At 39.2% G+C, this 24,106-nt stretch overlaps 1 protein-coding gene across 1 annotated transcript in view; it reads left to right on the top strand.

Annotated features, from left to right (window-relative positions):
• LOC124266753 (26S proteasome non-ATPase regulatory subunit 1-like) overlaps positions 1 to 24,106 on the top strand; it is a 297,670-nt gene that overhangs the window by 216,972 nt on the left and 56,592 nt on the right. The window contains 1 exon segment of the mRNA XM_046701540.1: positions 5,462 to 5,576. Coding sequence (XP_046557496.1) covers positions 5,462 to 5,576 — 115 coding nt within the window.

Here is a 24,106-nt window from a genome sequence, read left to right as displayed (position 1 = left end):
TAGAATAGGTCAACTTCACCAACACCTCTAACGGACAGCTCAATGTTTCTAAATAAAAGTCAGACGTTGAATTTCTATATGTATATAATTTCCACGTTAAGTGTTCTGCTCGCACAAGAAGCCGTCCCTGCCTGTCATTTATTGGTCCATAAATGGATACAGTATGTCTGACGGAAGAACTGCAGCAGTATTTGCGTATTGTGTAAGTTCAAATGCCAGGTGCATTGTAGTGAATATATCGGCTGCAGACCTGTCTCCAAGTGACTTTTTGCTGAAGACAACAGACAACTTTACTGAACATAACAATATCATTAGTCTGGTTATTGTACACTGGTCCCATATTTTGGCTGTCCCCCTGTTTGTTTCCACACAAAATGACGGCATTCATGCAAATATGATCAAACTTTGGTCAACTTCAATACACAGTGCTACAGAAAAGATGTCTTGGTAATGATGTGTGGCGAAGAAATAGGATATGCAGGATTTATATCTATTGTGAATGTGAAAACAATTCATCTACCAACCCAAAATGTTTTGTATTTTCTTGTGTACAGTGCAGAAAATGCAGGTGGATGGGCATTATACACATATACAATGAGTTGTGAATATTTTCCCATGTCACAATGAGCAGATAACGCATGAAATAGAGTGAGTGTGAGTGAGTGAGTGAGTTTAGATTTACACAACTTTTAGCAATAGTCCAACAATATCATGGCGAGGGACACCAGCAATGGGCTTCACACATTGTACCCATGTGGGGAATCGAACCTGGGTCTTTGGCCTGACGAGCGAATGCTTTAACCACAGCTAGGCTACCCCACCGCCCTGCATACAATAGAATGTCTACAAATCCGTACTAAAGTATGCAGGTTAGTTCTTGTCTTACACTGACTGGTTATAAAAAGTATTCACCTTATATTTTGCCTCATATTTATCATCTATCATAAATGCCATAGTTTGAATTGTAAAAAGTTGGCAGCAGATCTGGAAAAAAATTACTGTTCAGTTAATTGCTATATGCTTCTTTTAAAAAAAAAGATACAATTTTCTCCGCATGTTACATCTTCTGCAGCATTACAGAAAATCCAATAGAAATTGTACATCATCATTTCCAGGGATGCTTTCTTTAGGCATTATTCACATTTTGGTTGACAACATTTGTTATCTGGTGTTAGTTCACTTAAGAGATAAAATATAGTTCTTTAGTACACATGATATCAATAGCAAATTTGCAGAAACTTGTACCCACGAATGTGTTGTGTGAATTATACACAAGTATACACTCGTCACCTTAAGATATGGTGTTGTCTTGTTTTATTGTCTCTAAGGTCTAACTGTAATGTGTAGAACATCTTCCCAGAGAACAGAAGGTTGGTGGTGGGATCCCAGGCTACATAATACCACAGGAGGACATGGGTGGCCTGGTTGTCTGTGGTGCAGTAATTACCTGCCTGAGTTGTGTCCTGGAGGCATGCTAAAAACGTGAGATAGTGGGTTTGAATCCTATTTGGCCGGTTTGTGTTTGCAGATCTGTCAGCAGCCTCCATCCTCATGGGTTCCACCAAAGTGGTATAGTTCTTCCGAGACCTGCATCACTTCAGGCTTGTCTCCCACATCCTGCACACTGAACCCCATTCCACCTCACCCCTGTAGTATTGTGTATTAATATTATCATGTTTCCCGTCAATACAGGATTTCTGAAGATTTCATTCAGTGTTATTTTGTGTGCACTCAAATAGCTGTAAGACCAACAAAACATTTCTCTGGAATGACATCTCCAAACAGCTTTGGGCTTGAGAATGCATCAGGGCAGTGTGGTAGCCAAGTGGTTCAATTCCTTACATGGGTTTCCCATTTCTGGTGTCTCCTGTTGTGATATTGCTAGAATATTGCTAAAAGTGGAGTGAAAACCTGCCTCGCTCACTCATAATTCTTTAGGGGCACAAAAGGACCAGTTCGTCAAAGGCTCCACAATTCGCCATACACAGTAGTGTCCCTTTGGTGTGCCAGAAACCTGTGATCAAGGATTGAAAATCCCTTATTCACCCTCATTAATGTTTCAAGATTTGTCAGCACCATACGGTGCTTGTGGGTTTTACCAAAGTGTCCAAGACCAGCATCACTTCAGGCTTTCCTCTCAGATCAAGCTTGGAATTAAGTATTTCTGAAATATTTATCATCGTGGCATCAAAACTGAATTCTATCATACTGATAATTCTTGATGGCATCATAAGCACCAGGTTGATAGGATTCTGAGAAAATAATTTTCATGTCATATTGTTATTTTTTTTTTAATGATTCAGATAGACCATATACCGATATAGGATCACTGATTCTGAAAATAATCAGATATTTATCAAAATTTATATGCCCCAAACCTTCTTAGCTTTGAATTTCTCACCCTACCCAATAAGGAGAAGGGGTGGTGGGGTAGCCTAGTGGTTAAAGTGTTCGCCCATCATGCCGAAGACCCGGGTTCGATTCCCCACATGGGTACAATGTGTGAAGCCCATTTCTGGTGTCTCCTGCCATGATATTGCTGGAATATTGCTACAAGCGGCGTAAAACCATAATCACTCACTGCTCACTCAGTAAAGAGAACATTGTTGCATACCCATATTTGAATTTGCTTTGTGTATGGAGGTCCAACAATCTATCCATCCTGTTTTTGTAAGAAGCAAAGAATGAAACCACCTGATAATTATGTGAAGTACTTAAGTTGCAGTCATTTGGAAAGTCCAGTGCCTGCTCAGAAAGTGAGTTACCTGTTACACATTACAAAATAAACATCGTTGTTTATAATGAGATGAAGAATAATGAATGCTTCATTAAATAGAAAACTGATAATACCATAAATGCTTGTTAATCTTTGCAAGATTCAAGGGGAGACCACATTTTACACAGCAACTCTTAACAACAAAGGAAACACTTAATGGCACTCTCTGTGTTATCGTTACCGGAATTGCCTCGACTTGAGCTAGGTTTAGCAGCAATTAGAGTATAATCCCTAGCTCTGAGCTACCAGGCTTTCTTAGTGGTTACTGCTAGGCAGCAATTATGACATTCATCGTGTTTGTTTGATTGGACATCTGAGAATCATGTCTGTCCGCTGTGAATGATCATTTCTGAGAGACAGTTAAAGATCATAGCCAGATTTATAATTACATTTCCCTTGCAAGCTAAGTCGGCAGGCCTTGTGGGACATGTTGTCGTGTGGTCATGTGGGCAGACGCTGTCATGTTTATCAATCGCCTGGGCAATACTGTAGCCACTGCTTTTTATTCAGATGACCTTGAAAGTTTTTTAAAATAGTAATAGTTTTGAGTAGTTTTTAATTTTGTTCACTTGAGGCCAAGGTAACAGTTGGTATTTTATGAAAAAATAAGGTTCAGTTATCAGTTTACCTCAAATTATATTTCCAAGGAATCAGATAAGATAAACTTTATTGTCCCGCAAGGGAAATTTGTCTTGCATTCAAAGACCAATACAAGCATATAACATATATACACAATGCCAAGCTAATCAGAATATAATGTAGAATAGAATATAATCAGAATAGAAGCAGTTTGAATTTTGAAAATGTAGGCTTCTGTGAATCTTTGTCAAAATGGCAGTTAAATGTGTTGGTTATCTCCTTGATGGTATTTGTTTAAACTTTGGAAGAAAAATATCTCTTTGATCTGTGGTTTGTGATCACTTTGGGTTTTTTTGACATCTTGTGCTTTGAATTGCATTCCAGTCAGTGGTTTGGAGGCTCTTTACATTTGCTCTAATTTCACTTTATGTGGTAAGTAGTCTGTGAAATTGAATCAGTGCTGTCTATTAATTATGGCCTCTCTCTGTTGGCCCATTAATAAATATCAGTGGTGATGTTATGTGTAAGATGCACATACTTCTGCGTCCTCTTGTCTGAGACAGCGGAAATTGACTAACCCAATGCCCAACAGTGCTATACATAGCAAGACCATCAGTAACAACAGCAATAGCAGGCTAAGTCAATATGTTCATTTTCTTTTTTCTTGCTATGAAATGTCTGTCTGTTGTGTCTACTGATGACAATTACTGCATGATCTCCTCGGATATAACACAACGCAGGTACACAGATCCACCCCAGCATGTTTGCTTACAAAGAAATCCTATCAATGTCTGCTGACTGCATGAAGTGCTGTGCTGTGTAATCTGTGCAGCTAGCAGGTTGTTTAGCATGGCAATACAGGCTGTTCCATGCTGCTTCTCCTCAGATCGGCATGGTTGTGATACCAATTTACCCTCCCTGTTAAAAAAATGTTGGGATGTAGTGATCAGGATGCCACTCTGTTCGTCCGTCTGTCTATCTGTCTGCTGTCCATCTATCTGTCTGCTGTCCATCAACCGGCCTGCCTTCATTGCCGTTTCCAAAGTTCAACCTTTGAATATTTGTTGTTGAAACTTGCTACACACATCAGACTAGTGGTGAACTGGCGGTTTATAATGATTTGGGATGATATTTTTGCATGTTTTGGTTTGTTTTGATGACAAGTTGGATTTTACTAAATGAGAGTAGTGCTGGTTTCCCCCCCGAAAACTGTTAAATATTCAAGATGAAACTTGACAGAGATAGTCATGAGTTAAACTGGGACCTTTTGGTATTTTTAAGACTTTGATTTTTTTTATACATTGAACTGAATGTATCAAATGGCAAAAGTTCAAGAGCCAAACTTCCAAGTTTGCAGTCAGTGCAACATGAGTGCCAGTGACATATTTCAACTGTTGATTGGTAAACAGATATTTTATTTTATTTCATACATCTGGTTTCTCAAGTTTGTCCTTAGGCTTATTGATTGTGAGACATGATTTCCTCTTGGAATATAAACCCAAAACAATGAAATGGCTGAAGCAGCATTTTGGAGAAAAAAAAAATCCTTTGTTCAATTTCTCTGATGGTATGTACTTGTGGGCATGTGTGACTCAGTGGTCTAAATCTTCTCATGTTAATGTTCCATGAAGTCATGCCAGGTGTTCCTTTTGGCATTCATTGTCATCTGAGATGTGCCACAATTATGATCATTGATCCGTCAGCATCATAACCATGTTTATTGATTTTATCAAAGTAACACTCTACACCCTGCAACATTTTTGGCTTTCTTCCTCAAACTTCCTAACAGGCCCACATCATTAGCAGGTTCAGAGTGATAAAAATACTCAACTAATTTTCTTTTTACATTTTTTTGTTATGTAGCCATGGATTAGAATTTGCATTTGAGAGAGACTTTTTGCTGTATTTGATCAGTGCATGACTACAGGAGACTACACATTGTTTCTTGGAAGAGCAGGAATGAATGTGATTGTATTGACAAGACACCATAGTACAGCGATACCAACACAATGCATATGACCAGCCACGATGGGAGATCACTCCATGTTGAAGATACTGAACATGTTGTATAAAGTGTTGTCTAACTTCAGTTGCATCTCCTTTCAGAACCCCCGAACAGTGTCCAAGTGTCGTGTCCCTGCTGTCCGAGAGCTACAACCCTCATGTCCGATTCGGCGCCGCCATGGCTCTTGGCATTGCCTGTGCTGGCACTGGGTTGAAGGTAGGCCGCATTGAGTTTCTTACACAACAAAACACATTCAGTGAGGTAGGGACGATATAGCCATCATGAAATAAATGTGTTCCCATGAGGTACTGGATAAAAACTACCCAGACAACTTGCCTATAAACAGTCTTGTTGAGAGCTGAAGTAGTCTCCATATTGTTTATGAATGTAAAGGATGGATATAGTCATAGATACCTTCAGTCAAACTCCAAACCTCATTGTTGGCACTGGGATAGACCAGGGATTGCTACTGGTGCTTTAAATAGCATATGTTTTCAATGTATTTTTTTCAGACGCTTTGTGTGAAAATAAGTGCCAGCTACTTGGTATTTTTTAGGACTTACATTTAGGTTAATGTGGTTTCTTGTACCGGTTATGAAACTTAATGGTGCAACACTATTGTTACAATGAAATATTAGTCCTTCTGTTGTGTTGACTGTGTTGAACTGTGAAGCAGAAATATACTGTTACCAAGTCATTCATATGCAGTCAGAAGCTGGAAGAACATGAAAACCTCAAACTTTTTATGGATAACAAGTATCTGACTGTTGGTAGCAATGTTTCAGGGCTATGTCGTGTTGCTTTATCATGTGCATTAGGGGCAAGACATAGACCTGTGTCAATGTTACATAAAAAGAATACTTTGTGAAAAGTTTCGTCAGCTTCCTGACTATTAGTGACAAAGTTTCAGGGCTATGTGTGGCCTCTTTGTTTGGTAATTAGGGGCAAGAAATCAACCTGAATCATTGCTACAAACAATAAAGAAGTTCTTTGTGAAAGGTTTTGTGTTTGCATATAGCGAAACCACTGTAAAGAAACAGTATGAATACGGATCAACTGTCATGTTTAAGTTTTTTTAAGTCCAGCCTTGGACGATTCTGACAGAAAATTCCTGCTTGTATTTAAACTGTCTCGCTATGGCCTTGAAAAAACTGTTAAGATTCTTAGAGCACAAGAAAAACATGTTATGTTACATATGTTACAGGTTCCGTGACATCACCAGATGGTCTTTTATCATTCCATTTGGATTTAAGTACTGTGAAAGTTCCTTGATCAAACAAGTCCATATCATATCTTCAAGAAATGCGGATAAATCTGTCATTCATATTTTGGCATCTTTGTTAATGATTGAACATAGAGTTAAATACCACCAGTGGTAATGGAAACAGCCTGAGACACTAAAGCAGCTTGTAGAACATCTTGTTGTCTTGGAAGTTGGTCTCCCTGTCCAAAACCTCAGCTCTAGGACTGTCGTAAGTCTGTGTTAAGGAATCACAGTTACAATCAGCTGAGCGCTAAGATTGGTTATTACAGCAGCACCCAGAGTTGCCATGGGTTGCAAGGCTTCCATCAGTGACCTGTGGAATCCTAGTAAGGAAGATATGGAGGAGTATGTCCTTGTTATCACACTGGATTTGATCTAAACCAGCCTCTCATTGCTTCACTTCCGAGATTGGTTTTTTGTTTGTTTAAATGATCCATTACTGTGACAAGTGGTTCTGGGATAGTTATATGATTCGCATATTTCAACAGGCATGTTATTTAAATGGAATTTGGAGTTATGATCATCAGCTTGGCTTCCTAAGATAACAAGTTTTGTTTTTGATAGGTTTACAATCAGCTTCCAGTCTTCTGTAAACTGACTCGGTCCATTTAGGCTGTTTTGTAACATAAGTTTCAGCTCTTAGAGGTCAAAATATTTTGTTGCTAAGGGAATGCTGTTGAAAGAAGTAAAAATGAAGCATGATGTTCATCACAACAGGTGAACATTTTACCCATTAGGCTGCCCCATCACCATGTGTATTGGAGCTGGAAGTACAAAACACTTGAAACTTCCAAAAGATTTACTTAGAACCAAGTGCCTTTGGTAGGAAAAGTAAAAAATTCTTGATAATGGTCCAAATTTGATTATGTTCTTATTCTTACAAATTATGAACAATTGGGAAAGTTTTAATTGAAATTTGGATTTTTTTAGCTGCCATTTGCTGTAGACTTAAGGTTAAGTATCAGCATCGGAGCAGGTCTAGACACGTCCCTGTAAGTGCTTTCAAAATGGAACCCTATGTGCTAACTTGTTTTTGATCCACAATGACTGGCTATAACAGGTATTGCCTCACATGGAAATAGTGATACAAAGAATGCAGATCTATAACATACTTAACGCAGTTGTTAATGGACAGCTCATAGAACTAAACAATCATCATTAATAATGTCGGCTGTCCTGGATAACCTTATCTCGGGCTGCCTTCCATTTTTTCTATATGTAAGTGAACTTTCCACCTCTGTGTTTCAAGGCATTTCAGGAATCCTTTGCATGGGATGTTTCTGCTCCTTGTTGCTGGAGGGATTTTATCTTTTACCTTGCTTGAAGCTTTCAGTGTAATATATTACACAAGCAGGCTGACTGAAACCAGCCCTATTGGTGCCAGTACAGGTTATCCTGAATGTACAAGGATGTCACAGGACAAATATTGCTGGGGAGGCAGCTGGGCTGGATGCCTTGAAAGAGCATTAGTTTTTGACATGCCATTAAATTTACCTTATGTTTTTATGGTTGTATTTTGGTTATTTTATTGATGAAATGTAAGAGGTGATTATATTGATAGACCACTTACTGGTTTCAAAGCGTCTGTGTGGTTACTATAACATGTCTTAACTCGTCAGGAATAGCAAAATGTTTACCGATTCTGTTTATCCTGTTTACCTTTGCTGTAATTAGGAATGAACACTATTAGTCACTTTTAGGAGAACCAGTGGGAGATATTTTCTGCTAACACTGGGACATGATTACCCAATCTGCTTTTCGTTCTTCATCTTGCAGAACAGTTAAATTGTTACCCCCATGTTGTTTTTTTGTGTGGAAGTGATTAGAATAAGTCAGTGGATGAACAATCAGTGTGACATTATCTAAGGCAGTGTTTGGTAAAAACAGTTCTGGATCAGTATGTAGCCCTTTGAAGTTGAGAGCTGGAAGTGTTACCTTCAGTGGGAGGTCCAGCCACTGCTAGAGAGAGATAGACTAACACTTACCCTCTGAATATATATACCGTATATTACCGTCTATAAGCCGAATTTTGAGGACCAAAAAAATATGTCTGTAGAAGGGGGTCGTCTTTATGATCTATGAGATACAATTTCACGGAAATATTTTTTAGCTTCGCCAGTGCCCTGCCAGGACGATGTTACAGGTTACCGGTACATCTGCCAGGATGTTTGCCACGATTACAGCGTTTATGTTGTGAGTGATGAATAAAATACATATTAACCTGTACGTTTTCATTATTTCAACATATTATATCATATTAGTCATTATGACATTTATCGTACAATCAACTGTGCACACGTTTCCCGGCGATCAAGTTCAAACATGCACAATAATATAGCGGGATGAATTCTGGCGCAGTCATCAGTAAAATATAATACAGAATACTATTATTTAACCCAAAGAAATATATCCTAGCATTGTGTAATGTTAATTACAGTTTTTTGCACTATAAATTAAATAAGAATAAGATTACCGTGCGTCTTTGAGCCGGAAATGGCAATAAGCTGTGCACAAGTTTCCCGGCGAGCAAGTTCAAACATGCACAATAATATAACAGGATGAAACTATTTTTACCGATGTTACTGTAAACTAGTAGTCCATGGAAAACAAGGCGGTAATAAGCAAGCCAGTTTGTTCACATGTTATCATCTAACTACAATATGTATGATATTTAGCGAAACAAAATATATTATCCATTTTCTGTCAACTAAACTTCATTTCGATGCGTGAGTAGATGCAATATGATTGTGAATTTTTTTAATAATGTGGACCAAAGTTATAATTATTGGTAACCGCCAGTTGTCTGTGTTTGCCGCGATTAGGACCCCATCGAGCGTGTGTGTGTGTGTGTGTGTGTGTGTGTGTGTGTGGTTATGCACGAAACATATAATTTTGACACTGATTTTAAGGGTTAAGTTGGGGGGTCGGCTTATCTATGGGGTCGGCTTATAGACGGTAATATATGGTAGCTTTGTTAAAAACTACTAACTCCATTTAAATTGAAGAGGAGCCCTAGTTACCTGGGAGATGGAGAACCTTAGGGCTTGCTTCGTGTAGGGCTGTAGCATTGAGGAAAGGGCTGAGTGAAAGGTACAATAATGTGGCTGGAGGACTGTGAGACAGATACTGTGAGTGATGAATCCAGGAACTTTGCCCACAAGGAACTTTGCCCACAACAATTTTTACAGGGGAGGAACTTTGCCCACACTATAAAAATTTTAATACTCAAACCCCTTATACCCTGCTCAGGGTGTGTTATTTATAAAAGAGATCTAACATTAATTGCACTTCACCGAGGCTTCTCTTGTTGTTGGTATTTCTTTTTCTAATTACAATAAACAATGACCTTACTACTCACCCACCTTAATGCCCTGCTCACGAATATGTTGTTTTTGAACTTCACCGAAGCTTGACAAAGTATAAAAGATTGTTTACAGATTTACATAGCATTACAAGATGGAAATTATAAGAAATAGTTCATTTTCAACTATTAAGTTGCTATATTATATGCTATTCCTGTGTAGTTTAATAAAATAAAATAATATCATTTATATCATGTTGTATTATTATTATTGTGGGCAAAGCTCCTCCCCTGTAAAAAGTGTTGTGGGCAAAGTTCCAGTGGGCAAAGTTCCTGTGGGTAAAGCTCCTGTGGGCAAAGTTCCTTGTGGGCAAAGTTCCATACACCGTGAGTGACAGGGAATGCACGGTGGTAGTTCTACCATTATCTGTCACTATGGAGGGAGATAGTAGCACTGTCACTTTTTAATGGGATGAATATGTAGTGGGTATTTATGGTGTACATCAGGACTGTCGTTCAGGAATAATATTGCAGTAGTTGAGCACATTTGCCATTAATCAGCGAGCAGCTCATATGGTATGCGTCATTATCAAGTATAAGAATCTCCATGTCCCACATTCCTGTTTGTAGCCTATATTTCAGCTGTGATAAGCCCCATCAGACACTTAACATTTGCATACAGATCATTCCATTCAGAAATAAGGCCTCTACTGATGGAATTATGGCTCACATTTGTCCAGATAATTTTAGATTTTGAATTTTAACTCACCTGAATAATTAAGTGTCACAGTTACCATTACTGTTGAGCAGTGTTCTCTAACTAGTGTAGGTTAATGATTGCTGTCTGTGAGCTCTCAAGTCTATCCAGGTATCCACTTTTATTAGTAAGATCTTGTTGGATAAGTCTGTAGTTTGATCCTGTGTTAGGATGTAAAATGACACTTTTGTCAGCATTAATATTGTGAACATTTAATGTAGAGTACTGTACAATACTATTTACTGTAGAGTACTGTTCAATACTATTTACTGTAGAGTACTGTTCAGTACTATTTACTGTAGAGTACTGTTCAATACTATTTACTGTAGAGTACTGTTCAATACTATTTACTGTAGGGTGCTGTTCAATACTATTTACTGTAGGGTACTTTACAATACGATTTACTGTAGGGTACTTTACAATACTATTTAGTGTAGGGTGCTGTACAATCCTATTTACTGTAGAGAACTTTACAGTACCATCCACTGTCCTCAGAAACTGTACTGCTATCAGTTGTCAGTACATTCAGAGGTGGTGCAATACCTAGGTTACTGGGAAGTTATATAAGGGGGGCAATGTTCTTGTAGTGGTGAGACAACCTAATGATGCATGTAACATAAATAACCAAGCCACCTGAACACGCTCACATCCTCACTGTAGTTGCAGAGGATCTTATCTATCTCGTGTGCACAAACTGGATGCTGTGTTCGGTTGACTTCAACTTTACACTCTCGGGCAGTATATATGGAACAGGTCTTGTCCACTCATTGTCTCTCATCCCTGTTAAGTGTTGGCAATTCCCATACCTCTTGTATTGATGTTGTGCTCTGACCTTCTCACAACACTAGTTATTAATTAAACACCCACACATAAACTTTATATATGTCATACCAGTGTCTGTAACAATGAGTGAAAATCAATTTTTCACAAATATTGATGCATCTTCGTCTGGGGCAGTTTGACTTTTGCACTGTCCATCCCTGGACAGATGTGACTGTTGTGATAGCCTGTCAGTGGTACAGGTACAGGGCAGGGGTGACAACATGTTGGGGAATACAGAGATCGGGCAGTGCTCATGTGGCAGAGTTCACCAACATATTAAACAGTTCTCTTCCACCATAGCTGTGTCTCATAATGATTCTGTCCAACTGCTTTCAAAACAAAAGTTTTTAAAAGACAATTTGGATTTGAAATTGTTTTCGAAATTCTGTAATGTAATGAAATGTTCTCGGTTTGCTCTTGTTGAACAAGGGAATACCCTGATGAGAAAGAGTTTGTTATGGATGGTGAGAAAATTTAGTGGTTGGCAGTGGGAGATTGTATTTTCCTAGTTTTTTGTTTGAAAGCTCATTTACACATTAAACCGTGGTTATTGTTTTCTCTGTATTCTTTGGCAGCAAGGGAGAGCTATGAAGCTGTTTGTTTTCCTTCATAGAGCATCATAATGGATAATAAGGATTCATCTTGTACAGATTAGGTCTACTGGGATATCAGAAGACCTTTACTTTGAGGCTACAGAAAAAACCCAAGAATCATACAAGTGTCTTATGTAATCGGTGCTGGTATTCCCCATGATAAAATGTGTCTGGAAGGGAAGCTGCCATGGAAACAGTGCCAAGATTGCCAAACTCAGCGTTGACATTAAATTGTATTTGACATGGTGGAGATTGGTCCAGAACGTGGGTCCAGATAGTGATGCTACTTGTTGATAATGGGTCCCTGTGGATGATCTTACAAACTTATCCTGCATGAGTTGAATTATTGAAATTTGATGCTGAGTTCCCTCGGACTGATCAATATGTGGCCTCTCTGCTGTTGGAGCAAGGTGATAAGTGATATGGTCCAACAGTAAAGATCTCGCTATTTCATCAACTGCTAATGGATATTTTCTTTAAAAAATGTTCCTTATGTAATGGCAAATGATACTGTACTTGTCCAATATGTATGGAGTTAAAGTTTGTTCATTCAGAAAGTTAGATTTCCTTCAAAACTGTGCCATTTGAAAACTTTTTTACAAGTCACTGATCATTGATAGTGTGATTATAGGCTGCTTTGGTAGTGCAGAAATAATCCCGCTTTTTCTTAGCAGCAGTAGCTGTGAAGATCCGGGTTAGAATTGATGTAACCCATGCTTGACGAACAGGATCGGGTGGTCAGGATCGCTGACTTGGTTGACCTGTCATCGTATCTCAATTGCATAGATGATGCTCAAGCTGCTAATCACTGGATTGTCTCGCCCAGACTCGATTATTTACAGACCGCCACCATATAGCTGGAATATTGCTGAGTGCGGCGTAAAACTAAACTCATTCGCTCACTCTTAGCAGCAGGCAAACCAGTGGTTGATAGGATGAGCACTAATCAAGGGTGTAACTTGGGCACATTGGCAAAGTGGATACCTGTGCTAGTCAATGTTCTTCTTTCGCTTGTAATGGACAAGTTTACTGAAAAAAACCCACATTACTGAAACACTTCAATAGAGTGTTTTGATAGATGGGTTGAGATAACAGTAACAAGATGCTTAAATTTCTCATTACTTAGCCACAACCACAGGAAAAGCAAAGTCAATGTTTCTCAAGCCAGAGCCAGATTGGTTGCGAATTACAAGAGGTTAGGCCATATGGTGCCTGAATACTGATATATTTCTTGTTTCTTTGCCTAGCTGCACAAATTTCCTATCAGTTTCACCTGAGTGTTTTGTAATAGTGTGGATCAGACAAACACTCCAGATAAACTTATTAGCTCGAAGCTGTGACTCTCCAGATCCTACAGGTGGCCTACATTAACTTATCATTAGGCAAATGCTTCACCAAAATACTGCTTCACATATGTATGGTATTTCCCATGATAGAATGGTAGCAAGGCACTGGGGCAGCTATGATTACTGGGTGATAATGGCTGTATCACCAGCTGATGAGGGAGGTGTTGTATCATGAGGGAAAGGCCTTCTGTGTGAAAGGTTGTGTGATGTTTGAGTAGGATGGTGCTGCTAGATTATGAATTAAGGAGTGGAAGGTGTTAGATCCATGCCTATACTGAACGAGTATTTCAGACAGGAACATTTGATGAATATTTAAAGCAATTGGTTTGGAGTGAGTGAATTTAGTTTTATGCCGCTTTCAGCAATATTTCAACAATATCACGGTCACCAAACTGGATAGTAATTATGGTTGTCAAATCAGGAGAGTCATATTTGTTATAAGTGCTTCATCTTTTATAATCTTTTCTCATTAAGATTTGATCATAAGCTGTAATGCTGAGAAACTCCCTCTAGAACATGAATCTTCATACAGTATGGCGATGAGGTAGCCTAGTGGTTAAAGTGTTGCTCATCATGCCGAAGACCCAGGTTCGATTTCCCACATGGGTACAATGTGTGAAGCCCATTTCTGGACTGCCCCGCCGTGGTGTTGATGGAATATTGCTATAAGCGACGTAAAACCAAATTCACTCACTCTGGAGTGCCCCGCCGTGGTGTTGCTGGAATATTGCTATAAGCGACGTAAAACCATACTCACTCACTCTGGAGTGCCCCGCCGTGGTGTTGCTGGAATATTGCTATAAGCGACGTAAAACCATACTCACTCACTCTGGAGTGCCCCGCCGTGGTGTTGCTGGAATATTGCTATAAGCGACGTAAAACCATACTCACTCACTCTGGAGTGCCCCGCCGTGGTGTTGCTGGAATATTGCTATAAGCGACGTAAAACCATACTCACTCACTCTGGAGTGCCCCGCCGTGGTGTTGCTGGAATATTGCTATAAGCGACGTAAAACCATACTCACTCACTCTGGAGTGCCCCGCCGTGGTGTTGCTGGAATATTGCTATAAGCGACGTAAAACCAAACTTCATATAGTATCAGGGCCTGTGACAAGGACCTGACATCCTTGAAGCAGTGTATGAAATTAGGCCCCTCCGACCGCCCGAGACGGTCTAGATTTCTGACGGACGGTCTAAATTTACAGCTAGCCAGCACTATGGTCTGGTAAAAAATGTAGATGTTCCATTCATGTAAGTAAATTCACCATATTTGGTCAGGTTAAATCCATTTTGGGCTGGTAACATTTTGAAGTTACCAGCCCTGATGTCTGGCACGATTTTTGTAATAAAACCAATATTTCTGTCTGATATTGCTGATGCTTTTCATTACATTTTCACTTGTCAAACCTGAGAGGAAGACCACAGCCTCATAATCAACTTGTATCATAATCATTAAAGGAAATATTGATATGATTTGTATTTCTCATACACTTTGAAAAATTAAGCATTTGACCTTTCCCCTTAAATTTATTAAGTTTTGAGCAGTCTTTATTATTGAGTATGGAAAGAGACAATTCAATTTTCAGGGAGACTGACTCTGGCATAGATGCCTATTGAACATGGAGTTAGGTTTCGGGTATGACATCCAGCTGGTGGTTATGTTTGTTAAGGGTGGGGTAGCGTTAAAGCGTTGGCTCGTCACGCCAAAGACCCGGGTTCGAATCCCCACATGGGCACAATGTGTGAGGCCCATTTCTGGTGTCCCCCTCCGTGATGTTGCTGGAATATTGCTAAAAGCGGCGTAAAACCAAACTCAGTCAGTCAGTTTGTTAAGGGTTGTTATTATGTTATATGACTGCCTCAGACATATATAAGACAGAATATTTGTTCTGGGAAGGAGAAGGAAGGAGATTACAAACTTGACATCCTGTTCTTCTCAAGAAACAGATGGTGTTTTTTACATGCTTTATTTGATAGTGATCCTCTTTTCCTCTTGGGGAAGTTATTGAAAGTGGAAAAAATGACATTTTATTTTTGTTGTGGTTCATATTGGATAATGCTATGGGTTTTTATTGCCAGTATTGACTTGGAGCTTTGGTTTGTAGTACTGGATTGTACCATGCCGTATCATGGTTCTACAGTGAGGCATACTTGTTCTCATGCTAAACCAGGGACCATGGTGTCTGGCTAAACACATTTGGTAGTACTTTGATGGGAGCTTTGTCTTGGCTAAACTTGTGTGTTATACTGATACATGCTGTTATGCTCAAAACTTTTGAAACTGGACTGAACTGCAATCACATATTCTCTGGACTAATATTTGTTGTTCATTGTTGAGACTGACCTACTCTACTTGTAGTTCAAGAGCTAGCCTGGTGCCCCAGTAGTCTGGTGTCTCTGCTTATCAGCGACAGTATCTGAACAGCACATGACTCTTCCCCTCCTGGTGGTGTGTTGATGGCTTCCCCGCCATGCTTCATTACCTGCATTAAACTTGCTGCTGTTCTGCATGTTACCACTCTGCCTTATCTGTGTATCAGACAGACAGAGGAAGTGGGACTCATCCTCACAGTGGCCCCTGATACCACCGTCCAGGAGACGTCTGATGAAGGTGTTCATGTGCTGCCCTTCTCCCATGTGGCTTGTATCACAATAGATTGTCTTACCTTTCTGTAGGAGTCTAGATGTTACACAAATTTGAAACTGTACTGAATGTCTTTTTTGTCCTAAACACTGAACATGAACATTTTTCTGCTGTTTGATAGAGTTGTGGGATAGCCTAACTGTTTACTTGTGCTAAAGGGGTCGTTGTCAGCACGGGTACTACAGATATGTACCCCAGGTACGTTTCTGTATACAGAAACGTACCTTGGCCATAATGAGAATACAGAAGCGTACCCTAGGACGATTCCACTCCCATTGTGTCATATTCTTAACCGGAACTGTCATACTGTTGTAGTAGATACATTTGATTGCGTTATGTAAGTAATGAAAATACACAGTAACGGATGTTTCGCGATGCACATGAATACCACTCGGAATCAGTTGAACGGGAACAACTACATACGGTTTCGGTTTTGAATTGCGGAATATGGACTCGTCCGCCTATTAGGATACTGGGTACGTTTCTGTATTTTTACTTTGTTTAGGGTACATATCTGTGTACAGAAACGTACCTGGGGTATGTATCTGTAATACCTGTGCCGCCATATAGCTGGAAAATTAACTCACTCACTCATTAATTACAGAATTTCACTCACAGTGCAATATACCTACCTTGTGGAAAAGAATAAAGGAACACTTGTTCTTTCATGTGTTCCCTTATTTGTTTCGATGAGTATATTACTGTTACTGTTCAAATCATGAAATTTGAAGTTAGATAAAGTGATCTTACCAGACCCAGAATAATCTTCTTGTAATGATGTTCACAATCATCAATACCAAAACTCAAGCATTCTACATAATTTTATGTGGAGCAGCAGGTGCAGACTGTTTTTGTCTGGTGCAAATTATTAGGTTATTGCCTAAGATTGCACCGAGTGCAAGTAGGCTTCATTTCCTTGAATTGAGCCCTGCATCTGAACTCTGACTGTCATAATTTGTAGTCTTCACCACAGACGTTATCAGCGAGAGACTACCATGTGTGGTGCATCAAATAGACTTTTCTGACTGTTCTGTGTAAATCTTAATTATGGTTGTTATATGAATAATGTTGGTTGAAAGCATGTATGGCAGAATATGAAACCCAAATCCTGATGAATATGTACAAAATACTGATTGTAAGTTGTTTAAGACCTTTATATATATTTTATCTTGCCAGTCTGTCAAAAGGCGATAACACAAAGAAACAGTGTGTGCGTTGTTTTTTCTTCCTCCTTGAGAACATTGCTAAGAGAAAATTCCTCCCATGAAATTGACAAGAGGTTACATGAAACTGACGTGTGAAGGGAAAATTAGCTTGAGCTACCTGTGGCTGGAGACAAGTGGGTTAGGTCTGACATATACACGATAATATCAGCTACTGACGTCAGCTTGGCTGTGATGGGGACTGACAGGACTCACCCAGGTAGAATAGGTCGAATCTGGGAATAGACCAGCCTCATCTGACACTATCCTGACATCTATGTGATAATAACAGCAGTTTGCTGCTTTTTTTATTGATAAAACTGGAGCTGACTTCACATACACGGAGTGAAATCAGATACAGCAGCACAGTGTACCAGAATGGAAACTGTTCCAAGCTTTTCATGATTGGTTGTTTTCTGGGTTTCGATACAAGCATGTTTTGTACATCCATAACTTTAAATGTTTGCGATTGTAGTGTTAAAGTATGGGAGTTATGATCATCTTAGGGTTACAATCGCTTTGAGAAACGGGGGCCTTGGTCTGGTCAGTAACTAATACTGTGCCGTGTAAATGACTGACACTTTCATGTTGTCATTTGATGCAGGATAGATGCAGTAATTGAGATATTTCCTTCTCTCAAACTTAAGTGAAAATTATTTCCCGTTTCATGGACTATTTATGCTGATAAATGAGGTTATTATCATAGTTAAAGAAACACAAGAAACAACAGACAACTTGACACTTCCACATAATATTTCCATTGTATGAAAGGTATGAACATCCACACATCATACTTGGTATCTCTTTAACCCTGAACTCACAAGACATTAATGGTCACAATAACTGCATCAGCCTTGAGCAGGTGAGGCCACAAGAAGAATTAAAGTGTACAATCAGAATCCCCATGAAGAAGTGCACTCCCTGAAGTATCAATACATTTCTGACTTATCAAAAACCAGAGGATTTCTTTCAGTAATGCATCAAAGGATGTTGTTTTGTTGGCCACCTGGTGCTGTGGAAGCCAGGATGAAATGGCGTTATTGTGGCAACAGGTGTCCCTCCCTGGTGCGCTGCATCATATAATATATATCATCATCCCAGGATGACACAGAGCAGCAGGTGAGACAGAAAACACATCAAGTGTTGAGGTCTTTGAAGACGCTGATGATGGAAGCCCCCTGTCATCTGAGCCTCTGATAACGTGTGATGATGTCGAGATTACCATCATGTTGTGCAAGTACACATCAGGGTGTTTTATTGACGGAAAATTTCTTCTTGATGCGATAAGTGAAGGTTCGTTTCAATGAGTGTTTGTGCGCAGCAGGCAGTACTTGTTACCACATTAACTTAATGACTTTTCTGATGCTATGGTTTTCTGAAACTTTGAACCAGATATTTCTGATTATCCATTTGTTTTCTTGTCTTGATTGGAAAATCAATGCAGATGGTTCTTTTGACAGTAGTTAGAGCATCAGAAGTTTGTGTGATGTTCCCAGTTTGAGTATTAAATCACTGATGTTTGTCATTTCACTGAGTATGACAGAGATACACATAAATTGGATTCCCAATTGTCAGGGATCGACAAGATTGGACAAAACTAGTGAAAAGGTGTAAAACTGAATGATGTTATTACAAACTGTCATTTTGTTGGATTAAGCTAATGGTGTCTTGACTGACATGGGTACAGCCTCTGATGTGTTTATTCTTGGTGTCTCCCGTTGACCTCCGGCCTGACCTAGAAGGTGATTGGGAAGTGGATTTGGCCACAATGTCCGCTCAGTATGTCTTGTGTATTGGCCAGCGTGAGACCATCCAACCACTTGCCCATCAAACACTTTACCATCTGGCTTGCAGTTGTGTTTCCTGCAACAGGTTTATCGAAAGGAATCTGTTCACTTACTCAGTTACAATCTTAAGTCTGAAATAAATAACTGTAATTTTGTTAAAAAATGAAACAAACTGCAAGTTATTCCATTGTATATATGTCGCTAAGCAAACCTAAAAAGCTGAGGCCAGCCTACCGGCAGACATCGGTTACCAGATATCACATTGTGCATACCAATACTGGTTCCCTGTTCTATCTCCATTAACACAGAAACCATGGCCATCAATCCTTGATTAGGCTTTTGTTTGGATGTGATCATATGAATTGGACCTGTTAGAAATGTTCCTGGGGTCCTTGAGATGTTCTGCTATATCAAGGCCTTATCTTTAGCTAATTTTAAATCCACTTAAATGAAACCAAATATATTTCATGTTTGGTATATTTATTGAAAGTGTATCAATTAAGCTCGACGTGATGTTGAAAAACTGGGCTGAGTCCCTCACCTATTTCATCACTTGCCCAGTTGGAAACAAAGTAGATCTTACTTGTATACCTTTAATATTGGGCAGATTGCTTCAGATGAATAGCTAATATGTTCCCTAGACAAGTAGACTGCTTGCAATGGTTGAACATCCGTTGTCCAATCCCTGTCACTTTAACACTTGTTGTTTCCAGATGATGACTCAAATATTGTCCAGAGTGGACAGTAAGTCCTCCATAAAGGCTGGTCCGATTTGGTGGCCGGTCAAATTGATCAGTATTAGGTGGGCAAAATGTCACATAACCAGACTAAAACTGATGTGAGACTGGTTTCCGCACGATAACTTGGACAAATATTGATGGATTCGGACCCAAATCAATTTGTATAGACATGTCATGTGTAACCACAGGTCGGGTTTGATGGCCAGCCAACTGGGGGATGTTTAGGCGGTCAAAGAGGAATCTCAAGACCTTGGTGAAAGTAACAGGGACAGGTTTCTGGGCAGCATCATATGATGGATCTATAAGATTCAAGTTGTTGATTTATAAATACAGGTCACAAGTCACCCATATAACAGGAAACTGTAATAAACTGCTGTGAGACTGTACTGAAGCTGGTTGATTTGATTCCAGGCAGCTCTTTAAATCTGTGTAAACTCCATATAACCAGCCTTATATTGGGCAATGGTTTCATGATAGCTTCAGCACAAAGGATTTCAGGTTCCCGACCTGGTTTCAGGCTTCATAACATTTTGATGATTCACAATATACAAGATGCATTCTGATGATTCTCTTATCAAACATTTTTCATTATTTTTGCTTTAAAACCTTCCATGAACAAGCACTGGAAATGTTCTGAAACATAATGCTTACAGATGTGTTTTTTGTCCTTCCAAGAGAAAACCCCATACAAAAAGCCTAAAGGATATGAGATGATCAGTATAGACATAAGACTTCCTTCATAGCTGACACATTTCCACATTTCTGCACAACTATAGAATCACATTCCTTGAAAAGGTATGGAGATGAGGCACAAACAAGAATATTAAACCTGCTATGTCTTGTTATCACAGGACAAATTCTGATCAATTTGCTTTGCCAATGTAGATAGATGGAAATCTCCTTGTTTGGGAGAGGCATCCCCAGGCTTGAAGGACTAAGCTTCCAATTGCAGGAAGCACTGGTATCAATATATGCAGATAATTGTGATCCATGTCTTTGTGTAGGGCTCGCTGGCTACAGAAACCTACATTCAGATCAGAGGTCCGTTGGAGGATTTATGGACATTGATGTCCAGTATTGGCCAAGTGCCTATTGAATCGCACGAGCTGGCAGCTTTATGAGCAGTTACAGTATTTGTGAGACCTGGGGACTTAGAAATGACACAAAATAGATATTATTTTATATCTGGTTAAGATTTAACATTTTGATAATGCACCTGCAAGTGACTTTTATATGTCTCATTTTTCTCGAAGGACTGTTACTGCTTCTGTTATGATTGCATTATGTGCATAAAGAATTTCCAGGGCATGGATTAAATTTGGAAACATGCATGGATATTCTCCATGGAATATATTTCTAAATTCTTGCAGTGACCATGTTAAGATTGTCAATATTCTTTTGTGTATGTGCCATTATGAACAAACTTTATGGATAACAACTTCTTTTATTGTGTGAGTGCAATGTTTCGATACAGATTCTTGTACCATTGCAACTTTCCTGCTTGACAATGGTACAAGTATCTGAATCGAAAAGGTCATGCTCATGAAATAGAAGTAGTTGTTATCCATAAAGTTTGTTCATAGTGTACTTCCCAGCTTCTAAGATGCCACTCGAAGAAGTTGTATAATATGCCATTATGAATGGAAGGATTTTGTGTTAGTATATGTTTACCCCAACAAACATTTATTCCATGTCCCTCGTAAATTTGTTTTGTGACTGTCTGTGTCAGATGCTTAAGCAACTACATAGATACAACTGTACACAGTTGCCTCCCTTGGCCATAGCAGGATTGCTTGGTTGTCCATTGAAGTCTATCTCAAATTCACTTCTGTTATGATTCAAAGTTTCGCAGCACTACCCATGCTTATGGGTTCAGCCAAAGTTGTAATAGTCTGACATGCTTCAATGTAGTCAGTTTAGCATTTCCCCACATTAAGCTGTCATGCAATAATGTACCTGTTCAAAGCAGCATTAAACCCAATTCAGTGACTCACTCATCCCAGACTATAAAAACATGAAGAACTAGACATTTGATAATTTGTTCCCAACTGTTGGCTTGTTCTTGAAGGTGGTATTTGTGGGCGAATCAGGGCCAGGGGTTCCACTTTGTGCCTTTGAAAATACATACTGATGGAAAATCAATCAGGTTAGCAGCTTCCAGCGGCATATGCAGTGTGTGAGGATGTGGCCGGCAGTGGCTACCACCAAACTGTTGCTGTCTCACTGCAGTGTAGGGGAGACTGTAGACCTGACCAAGTTTTGTTTATTCATGTTCTTGAGGAAGACAGCTAGTTAGCCCAACAGTCTCTGATTCTGGCATGACTCTTCACACAGAACACCCAAGTTAATTTCTTGACATGGGGAATACATGGGAAGTGTCAGTCTTGTTAAGCATCAAGATTTGGCTGAAATTTTTATCATTTTGTGACGAGTTTCATAGGTATTAAGACTTGCTTAAATACATTATTGTTTTGGGATATGAAATATTTTTCAGCAGTGTTCTTACCTGTATGTTGTGAAAGTGTGATTTTTTTTAGAAGATTCATATGTCTTAATACTACAATGATTACACCTACAATGTGGCAATTTATAGGAAAAGACTGAAGCTAATGAGAAACAAATGAAAATTTGAATTTAAAAAACATCTTTAAAAACCACCCCACACTGACAACCCTGTAGCAATAGAAGGCTTGTGTGTACAGATCTGCAAACAATCTTCAAGATTTAAATTGCAAAACTAGAAACAATTTTTAACCTACCTACCTTGCTATTGAGAGTTTAATTATTTATTTTGCTTGGCTCTGTGTTGGATATATTATGAAAGTAATCTATATGAAAATACATTTTATGTTGGGTCATTAATTCCCTCTTAAAGGAAGTTTTTGTTTTATGTTATCTGTGATATAGGTAAATGTCAAACACATGAATGCCTTGATCACTGGCAGTGTATCTGGCCAACTAAATGTAGCATGATACCACGGTATGAAGGAGCCAAGCTATGTCAGTGTAGAATGGCTATACAAGATAACCATGTGCATCTGCCTTGACCGCTGGAGCTGTAACCGGAGTCAGAGTGCAGTGTGGCAGCCGAGATAATCCAGCACTTTGCTTAGTATACATTCTGATGATCAGATAGAGATCTTTGTGACATATATGCAATCTTCTTCTGGAAGATGCTTGTGAATGGTATTTGCATAATAGAAGCATGTGTGACATGGGGAGCGTGTTCTGTATTTAAAGCAGGCGCTGGCTTGGACAGGCCACTGTTTCAGATGGAAGTGGCTGTCAGGTGGGGTAATCACGGTGTCCAGTCAAAGATGGATTGCAATATTACATATAAGTGTTGTAAATAATACACTTCAGACTGTTCTTATCACAGCCATGGTGTTATGATTGTGCTGTAGGGACCTGGTTGGGTCTTGTCAAGAGGCTCTGATGAGGTGTAGTGGAGCTTTAACAACTCTTGCCTGCATGGACGTAAGGTCAATGACATTTCTAGAAACTGTAACGTCGCTGTAATATTTCACATTCTCACCTGTGTGCATTAAACAGGTAGTGCTGTAACTAGTTGATGAAAATGCCAACGTGTGATTTGTGTTTGGAGTAGAGTTCTTGACATGCATTAAACCGTTGTACGGAAGCATCCAGGCTTTCATGTTGTAAAAGGTGGATACTTAACCAGGTTAGGACTTAACCAGTCACAGGAGAAAATACATTTCAATCAGCAAACATGTGCAAGTCTCACCTGAGGCCAGCATTACTGAGCTTTTGATAGTCAGTATGTGTCTTTATTTGGTGTGAACTATTTGGACAAAATATCAATACTTGTGTTGAATCAGGAACTCCCCGAGGACAAGATTAGCATCTCAGACCTTTAATTCGGGTACAGAAATATCCATGTTAAGATGAAAGTACTCGGTCCAAGACAGAAAACATTTGCATCAAAATGACAATCATTGTAAAGACTTGCTTGTGTCTCATCAAGTTTGCACTGAATTTTTCCGAATTTCAATTTGGTTTTAGGAAGATATGGACTGCAATGGGGAATTTTTTCACATTCTAAATTGCAATCTTTAGAAATCCTGTCATGATTATGAAACCAATTTCTTGATCTCAAAAAAGGTTAAGTATGAATGACTCTGTGTGTGATAGTCAAAATTGCTTGGCGTCATATTATCCTTGACAGTGAATACCAGAAGTTTCCTCCAGCTCAGGGATGTCAGTGGTGTGATCATAGTGCATTGGTAATGGGTACTTGCATGGTTGGTCAACCCAGTGCTTCATAGTTT

This window comes from Haliotis rubra, unplaced genomic scaffold (genome assembly GCF_003918875.1).
Source record: "Haliotis rubra isolate DU_JTF1 unplaced genomic scaffold, ASM391887v1 Scf128, whole genome shotgun sequence".
NCBI lineage: Eukaryota > Metazoa > Mollusca > Gastropoda > Lepetellida > Haliotidae > Haliotis > Haliotis rubra.
The sequence above is the reverse complement of the archived record's forward strand: the minus strand, read 5'-3'. Positions and strand labels throughout refer to the sequence as shown.